Source organism: Lynx rufus, unplaced genomic scaffold, assembly GCF_022079265.1.
Source record: "Lynx rufus isolate CCGP_SWC_20201006 ecotype Redwood Valley unplaced genomic scaffold, mLynRuf1.p SCAF_5, whole genome shotgun sequence".
NCBI lineage: Eukaryota > Metazoa > Chordata > Mammalia > Carnivora > Felidae > Lynx > Lynx rufus.
Window position 1 is genome coordinate 99,719,575 of NW_025814867.1, and position 9,205 is coordinate 99,728,779.

At 40.3% G+C, this 9,205-nt stretch overlaps 1 protein-coding gene across 2 annotated transcripts in view; it reads left to right on the plus strand.

The window, feature by feature from the left end:
• The window catches only part of LOC124526791 (cell surface glycoprotein CD200 receptor 1-like), a 30,994-nt gene extending 22,648 nt beyond the window's left edge, over window positions 1-8,346 (plus strand). Inside the window, exon 7 of one of the 2 annotated variants that reach the window (XM_047099957.1) lies at window positions 343-2,568. In XM_047099957.1, coding sequence (XP_046955913.1) covers window positions 343-349 — 7 coding nt within the window. In that variant the 3' untranslated portion in view covers window positions 350-2,568. Of the gene's footprint in view, window positions 1-342; window positions 2,569-8,195 lie in introns of those variants that run through there. The other variant, XM_047099959.1, reaches the window with a different exon arrangement.
• The last annotated feature ends 859 nt before the right edge of the window (window positions 8,347-9,205 follow it).

Here is a 9,205-nt window from a genome sequence, read left to right on the forward strand (position 1 = left end):
GCAGGGCTCAAACTCATGAACCACGAGATCATGACCTGAGCTGAAGTTGAACACTTAACCGACTGAGCCACCCAGGCACCCAGACCCTATGTTTACTTTCTATTTAAGGTTATTTATTTATTTTGAGAGAGAGAGAGAGCATGTGTGAGAGGGTCAGATTGAAGGAGAGAGAATCTCAAGCAGGCTCCGCACTGTCAGCACAGAGCCCAATGCAGGGTTTGAACTCACAAAATGTGAGATCGTGATCTGAGCCGAAATCAAGAGTCAGAGGCTTAACTGACTGAGCCATCCAGGCCCCCCATGCTTAATTTTATATATTTTATGGTTTTTTTCCTTTCATAGAGCATGAAAATTGAAGAATCTGGAAGTCGATTTAGATTTGATGAGACATCACAAAAAAGCAGCCAGTTATGATCAGTCTTCGGTTTCAACGTCAAACTCAACCGCTCTTGTCACTATTTGATATCTTTGTGTTTATGAGAATCCATGTGATAGTTGGCAAATTCTGTTTCAAACTCTTAGCATATGTGTATTTACACACATGTGAAAGCTTGCTGCCTGCCATCACAAATGCCTAGGATGACTAATCTACTTTCCCCTTTGCCCTACTGAGTCCTTACTTGCAAACAAGAAACAGCCCTGCCTCTCAGCCTAAGAGGAAGATGAGTCAGCAAAAGGCAAATAACAATGCAGGGCTGTTTTTCTACACCCCTTGCGTTCTTTGGCTGTGCTTTCATCCTAGCTTCCCCTTTCCTCTGCCCTCTTAATATGCTAATTTTGCAATGTCAGGAGCCACTACAAACATTGCCTTCAAGTTGACCAGTAGCTGACCTCTCATCCTTTTCTTGCTTGCTAGTAAGTAGTGGGAGAGATGTATTGCATGTTTGGCTTGATCATTGAATAAATGGCCAGGAGTCATTTTTAGCACCGCCTTTATTTTTGAAGAAATTATAAGTTGATTCCAAATAAGGAGTTGTTAGAGTCACTGGAAACAGTGCTGAATATCACCTCACCTTTTGGAGCTCCATTGTCTCAATTCTCTGTCTTGTCAGCAATCCAGGTTGGAATGGATTAATGGTGGAAGAATAAGGGTTCTTGGGGAAACCCCAACCTATGCTAGGGCCACTGTAAACAGGAACCCTATCTTCACTGATATATATGGTAATCTTATAGTAAAAAGTGTCCTTTCATTTAATAGAAGAATTTCTTTTGTAAGGTGGCAGGTGATTCAGGCTATTACTTTTATTTTTAGCAAGGCTTGAAGAGAGAAAATGAATGCATACTACTATCTGGAAGATAATATATGAGTAGGATAGTCTGATTGTTGAAACAAACAACCTCCCAATCTCAGTGTATTCATACCACAAAGGTTTAATTCTCACTCACTTCATATCCCGGGGCAGGTTGGTGACTCTAGGGCAGGAAACAGGAGTGGTTTTGCTCTAAGCTAACATTTTATCCTATGGTTCTGCCCTTGTCAGAGTACCCTCCATTCATCCAGTGAATGGGAAAGAGAGAGAGAATGGGGGATTCATGTGGGAGGTTTTTATGAACCAGGCCTGGAGTAGTAATGACTTCTGCTCACATTCTATTGGCTAGTACTTGTCACGTGGCCACCCTAATTTCTAAGTTGATAAATGTAGCATAGCAGCCTTGGCAGAAATAAAGTCAGGTTTTGGGTACATTTGGCCAGTCTCTGTCTACCGTGGAGGATAGGATGAGTGCTAAGATTAATACCTACTCTATTAGTAACCGAACATGAGCCAAGAAATAGATAAGTAAATAATTTCACGTACAACATATATTAGCTCTTTTCTCTCTTTGCTTTTATTATAATTCCCTCATATTTACAACAGGACATAGAATGGGGAAAAGTCTAGTACCATAAATCTTTCACAGACTCAAAAACACTGTGGCACAGACTGCTAGTTGCCTAATCCAATACTCATCTTCCCTTTCTCTTTGGGGCAGGTTGTATTCATGATTTTTAATCTTTGCCCCTCCCTCTAGCCCTGTAATTTGTCAGTGACTTTAAAGTTGGAAACATAAAGTGCATGTTTCCCTAACCCATATCATTTGCTTTAAGCCAATCAAATCACGGCAGAAATGTCAGTGTACTGGTGTTGAGCCTAGGTCTCAAGAGGTTCTGTGTGTTTCTATTGCTAGTCCATGAGAACATGCCTGGGGTAATCTGCTGGAGTATGAGAAACATGTAGAGCAGAGCTGGTTCATGCTAGTCCCATTCCCCACCTCGGTTGAGGCCAGTCTAGGTAATCCGATATTTAATCATCTCTTAGGCAAGGGAGAAGCTCATTCAAAATCAGAAGAGTTGCCTACCTGACCCTCAGATAATCCTAGACATTTAAGCAATTGTTGTCACAGAGGTTTTGTGATTGTTGCACAGCATTATTGTGATATTATTGTGGTATCGCTGGTACATTGTTTAATAACATAACTCCAATTTTATTTAGTATGGAGACACACTTAAATAAAAGACATTTTTCTGTTTCCCTTGCAACTGTATATGACTACCCATTAAAATTTTCACAAATGAGGTGTAAACATAAATCTTGTGTGATATTTTTTGGAAAGCTCTTTAGAAAGAAAGAAGAGATCCTCTTTTGTTCTTCCCCCTTATCTCCTGGACTACACCACTGATATAATGATGGGAGGCCCAGCAGCAAACTTGGGCCTTGCCATTGGATGGATGACATTGAGGATGGAAGCCACTCACTAAGAGAGTGGAAAAGAAAGACAGATCCTGGGCCCTAATGACCATGGAGTTGCCTATCAACCCTAGACTACCTACCATAAAATTCTTTTGTGTGAGAGAAAATATACTATTTTGTTCATGCCACTATTATTTTGAGTTTTACTCCATACACAGTTGAACTTAATCCTGGTTAATGCAAATACCTAGTTTGTCAATTTCAAGGTTTGTGGTCAGTCTTGCAATAGGTTATACTCTATTCACGCACATTTTTCATGGTCTATTTTCATTCTTCGCGTAGAGATTATGCAACAGATGTAACTTCAGAAGATAGTAATGATAGGTATGAGAGCCATCTCTATAACAGTTCCAGAAGAATTGCTGGTTATGTAAACCTGAAGGATGTTATGGGCGTTTGATAGGAAAGGGCTTGGGAATCTGGAGATGTGCAAAGATCATCTAATAGTCAGCCCATCCCTAGACATGTGAGGACATGTCTGCATTACAGGATTGGGAAGATAAAGACACTGTCTTGGACTCAGAGAGATGTGATCAGGAGAAACAGAGGAACTGAAATCTATGGGGCTTTATTGTGTTAACCCCTTTCCTGCCATTATTGAAATGAAAAGACTCCCTTATTCATGGAAGGGATTTATCTGAATTCACGCTTCTTCACTGTCATGGTTTTCTATGCGATATCAGACTGGAAGAGTGAAAAGCTATAGCTACTGTCTCTCAACCTCTTTATCCACCCTTGCATAAAGATAAAAAACATTTTTTTTCTTTTCTAAGCACATATATGCATATATATGCCCAATAAATTAAGTGTCATCTGAAATTGAGGGAAATTGGGAGCAACCTTTAGCAAAACACAGTGGAGAGCCACTAGATGGTGCTTCAACTTAATTCTTTTAACATTTTGAAGCAAGCTAAAATCTAAATTCAGACAGTAATCCTTTCTTTAATTTTTCCAGACAACTCCCTGTCCATTTACGAATTCTTTACGTCTACTTGGGTAATTGGGGGACAATTACAGAAGGAAGGAAAAATTGTTAAAATTAAGGAGAAAAAAAATTTGGGTTCTAAAACTTGAATTGCACTACTCTTGCCACTTAATTTTAGTAGAAACTTCTTTTTTTAATTAAATGAGATAAGGGTGGATATTAACAGTCTCATTTCAGGAAAAAGGACATGTGAGAATCTCTTGGTGGTTAAACCAAGATTAGTACTTACTTGTTTCTTAAATGGGGGCTTGAGCCTTGATCACTAAAGAGCAAACAGCTGCTTGTTAGCGTTAATAGCAGCAGATGGCTGGGACTACAAATAAAATTAGCTGGCCTTTTCTACTTCTTGTGTCCAACCCCATGTCTCATCTCCCATGACTTTTTAGAGGCCTATGTGGTATTCTAAAGCTGGAAGGAAGCTACAGATAAGTAGGCTGACTTCCTTGTTTTACAAAACAGGAAACTAAGGCACTCAGAGTTAAGTAACTGTTGGGTGTCACTAAGAAGCCAGCTGGAGTGTGAACTTGATTTGCTTGCTGATGAGAGCACCCATAATGTGGACTTTACACTTTGTTTTATTTGGAGTGAGAGTTGGGGTTCAAGAGGGAATTTATGGGAGTATTAAAAAAGATGACAAAATGAAAAAGTGAAATAACACATGAAATACTTATGAGATTAATTGCTATCTTCAAGGAAGGACTGGATGCTACTATTAAAAATTGAGTGTCACCACATGCCAAGGATATCTATCACATCTGCACTTTGAGAATACAAGCACAATGGATAAATTTTTAAAATTGCTTGTTTAAATCATACTTCAGTCCTTTCTATAATCTGGAAGCAAGAGAAGAGGCAGAAGAGGAAATTGTGGTTTTTTGTTCAGAGAAAATCTTGTTTAGGGAAATACACCAACAGTTTGAGAAGGAAAGGTAAAGCTCAGCTTGTGGAATGCATTGGGGATACCAAAATAATGGGAACTAAAATGATCAGCATAACTTTTTAAAAAGTGTTTTGGGGTTCTAGTGATTGGAATTTGGAGAGGCCCTTGAAGAATCAGGTAAATGAAGAAGTAGACTAGGTCTTAGATACAAAAAGAGAGTTGGTGGCTCATAAATTTTCCATGATGAGGTAGATAAAGAATTTTAGAATGAAGGATGCCTCTCTGTTAACATTTAGTTAAAGTCTGTTATAAACAACAGCCTTTATGTGATTAATGGTGATTTAGAAGTGAAGGAAGAAGGAACTCTACCCACATCCTGGGGAAAACAGTATATAGAAGGCAGCAGTTGGCAGGACTGGTGATGAGAAACGAAGGGTGACCAAGAAACTGGTCTGGGATTTAAAATTTAAAGTGAGAGATGACAAGAAGCCAGCAAGGAAAGGCAGATCATTAAAGTCCAGTACTGATGCTGTAATAGAGGTATGTACCCAGTGCCATGGCAATCAAAGGAAGGAATACTCAATTCTGACTGAATGTGTGGGCTGTAGGTCAGGAAAAGCATTGGGTGAATTAGGAGGCTTTCAGCTGCAATAAACAGAAAGCAGTATTCTGACTTAATCAAAAAAGACCTTTATTATTTTATAGAAAAAGGCATCCAGGAGTAGAACCAACTTCAAGCCTAGTTGTTTCAATAGTTGTATGAAATCTTGAAAGGCCTAGATTTTATGCTCATCTGTGCTCTGCCATCGTCAGTGTTTGCTTCATCCTCAGGTTGGAAGTGAGAAGATGGCAGCCACCCCAAGACCATACATCATGTCCAGAGGAAGAGGGCTGACCTCCTCTTCCTCAAATCCCATCTTACTCATGAGGATGAACAGCCTTCCCCAGCCCCCACCCGCATTTGTTTCCTCTCTTGTCTGATTGGCCAAGACCACAGGGCAATTCTTTATCCAATCTCTGGCAAAGAGACTGAGATCATGCTTATGATGATTAGGTTTTTTGTGCAGCTGGGCTAAAGTCAGCACCTTTCACGTGGCACATATTTTAGTCAGAGAGGAATGAATAGAGACCTGAACAAAACCTGGAACTTTAGTAAGGAAGCAGAACTGGAGAATGCCTGGAAAGCCTTAGTGAAGAAGATGGTAACAGTCAAGCTGAGTTCTAAAAGATGCACAGGAATGCTGTAGGTGGACAAGGGCAGGGAAAAAAGTCATGATAGGAGAGAAGACAATATGGATGAATGAAGGCAGGGGGCTGTGACAGAGCATGTCTCAGGGCAATGGGGAAACTGTATCATCCCATACAAGTCCTACATATCAGAAAGTCATCTGGGGACACAAGACTGCTATTCTATTGAGAATGCCAGGAGCGTTTTGCAGATCAAGCAAATCTTGATGAATTTATAACATTTTCTGAACAGAATGTCCAAATCTTCTGACTGATTCACCCAACACTGATTTTAAGATCAAGTAAGGAGCCAAGAACATTGGCTTATACACAGTGGAGAACCAAAGAGAGGCAGGGGAGCTCAGCCTAGAGAGGCAGTGGGTTGGCGGGATGATGTCACTCATCTCCAAAGGGCGGGACTCAGCTTCTAAGCAGGGTAAAGCCTGCAAAGTGGAGCTACTTCTCCTTATTTTGGTTTCCTCTAATTAAATAAGGAAATAATTCTTGCTCTTAACCCAGCTGAAGAGAGGGTTTTGAGGATAGTCTTTATAAATTTATGAACGTCCTTGGGGAAAATGCTATAGAAACACAAAGCCTTGTTATTCATCCCTGTTTTCAAATGTCTTTTATACACACATAGAAATGTTAAAAAAAAAAAAGTTCACAGTGTGTTCTGCTCTAAAACATCTCTCCTACCTAAAATACAAAAACCCCACACACAGACAGCCACAGACATAGATTTCCTTTTCCAGTTATGTCCTCTACCTTGAAGTTCCCATACATTGAGGAGAGAGCTCCGTAGAGTATGGCAATCACTAGAGAGGGGGGAAGTGATCATCTCTGCACAGGTAGTGGGGAGGCCATGGGACTAATCAAGACAATTTGAAAATTTAACAAGAGGGCGAGAAAAAAATGTACACAGTCTCCAAATCAGAAGAAATTAATTTAAACAAGATACACTAAGACAAAAAGATTTGTGAAGGCCCACCAAATGTTAAGATTCTTTAGGAGCAGAGAAATGAATCGCTTTCCAAATTGCTGTCGTGATTTGCCTGTTAATAAGAATGTGATCCTCCTGGGAAAATGAGGTTATTTATGACATTAATTATTTACTCTTGTGCCTTAACATGATGAAAATGCTTGAGTACATCACATCTTGTTAGTTTCTTTTTTTATAATTTTTAATAATTTTTAAAAATGTTTTTATTTTATTTTTGAGACAGAGAGACCAGAGCACAAATGGTGGAGGGACAGAGAGAGAGGGAGACACAGAGTCCAAAGCAGGCTCCTAGCTCTAAGCTGTCAGCACAGAACCCAACATGGGGCTCGAACCCATGAACCATGAGATCATGACCTGAGCTGAAGTTGGACACTTAACCGACTGAGCTTGCCCCCTTGCTAGTTTCTCTTGTATCTCATTACCTTTATGAAACACGTTATCTTTATGAAAAGAGAGAGCAACAGACCTATTGGGCAGGGTGGTTTGTAGCTAACACACGAGTTTTACTATGTTTCTGAAGGACATGTTGTCTACTCTGATGCTTTCTGAGGCTCCATAGGGACCTCAGAACCTGAAGACAAAGCAGTTCTCCTTTATGGTTAGTGTGAAAATAGATCATGCAATTGCGAAGATTATTTTGTGTATTGCTAGCGATCATTGAAATGGACATAAGCATCTCTGTACACCTGGCTGAAGCCCCAGAGGCCAGACCAGGTTATGTATTTCATGTCTGACGACAGCAGCTTACAGTTTATTTACAGTTTATGCACTCCCAATTTGAGGCTTTTGGCCTGAGGACACCATCTACGACATAATACTTTAAAAGCAAAACAACAACAACAACAAAAACACCCAAAACGCTCTCCCACAGACTTTCCCGTATTCCATATTATGGAAAATCCCAACACAACACCATTTACAAGACATTTGAAAACGAAGGCGTGGCTCAAGATGTCTGCTCCAAGAAACTACAGTAAATGTCTTGGGACTAGAAAGAAAGATGAAACAACTAACATTCCAGCAAGAAGCATCTGTCTTTTGTAATTCTCTCCGAAGCAACATAAAATGTGCAGAGAAAGGCAGCCATTTCAATGGGGGCAAAGGAGGTCGGCTTTTTGTAACATTTTCCACCATTCCCTTGCAACTAAAACCCAAGTCCCATTACCTTCCAACTGCCTATCAAAGGAGGGTGTTTGCTGATGCAGCCCAAGGAGTCCTAATCACTATCCATGGCAGCCCCCGTGTCCTGGAGGATGATTAAATGGCAAAGCCTAGGGAGGAGCTGGATGTGAAACCTTATCTCTAAGCCAAACTCGCCTCGGGTATTTCAAATTTTTATTTTTATTTTATTTTATTTTTTTTACTTTTTTTCAGATTCCTATCCAAAACATGCTTTCTTTGGCAGCCTCCCCAGAGGACTGTGAAGTCATAGCGCATAAACTATCCAACTCCTACCTCTGCAGGATGGTGAAACAGACTCAAGACTTGCCAAGTGCAGCTGTTCTTAGGCAAGGGCTCTCTTTGGCCAGCAGAAACCAGCAGATACACAGGCAGTGCGCATGCACGCACCTGGAGGACCACAGAGCGTCCATCTTCATGCTGTTGTCAAGCTTTCGGGAGACACCATCCATGTTCTTCTAGTCACTCCAGGATCTTTAGTTAACTTCTCACAGTCAGCATTGTTCTTTACAAGGAGATTGAATTTATTACTGCATTTTTTAAATGTATGGATACCAGATTAAGATAGTTCCACCCTACCTTTTGAATCTGATCTTCCACTGACTTGACTCCTCTTATTCCTATGTACATTGCCACTATCCAGCTTTTCCAGAAATTTGAAATTTCTCCTCATCCTTCATGGCTGCATTTTCTGCCTGGCTTGTGCTATTCTTCCTGTGATGAAGACGTTTACCTCTCCCTGCCTTTAGAAAGACTGCTGTCTCTTCAATGCTACTGCATCTGTGAAACGTTACCATAGGTCATGTTCTGAACTAGACATTGCCCCACCATAGTACTTTTTTTTATAGTACTTTGTGGATTTTTAAGACCCTTGGCTTTACACATATTTGGGTACATGTGTCCCTACCACTGAATTATGAGATCCATGAGGGCAGATGTCCAGTCTCAACTATTTTTATATTTTCCAAAGGGCCTAGCACATCGTCTTTTACAGAGTGAATACTCAATAAATGTATGCTGAATTTGAATTTAAAAATTCAAAATAATAGGGGGAGGAGCCAAGATGGCGGAACAGCATGGAAGCTTTTTGTGTGTGTCTGGCCTCCATGAAATACAGTCAGACCAACACTAAAACATCCTACACACCTAGAAAACTGATTGGAAGATTAACACAACAATCTGCACAACCTGAGCCACAGAATTCA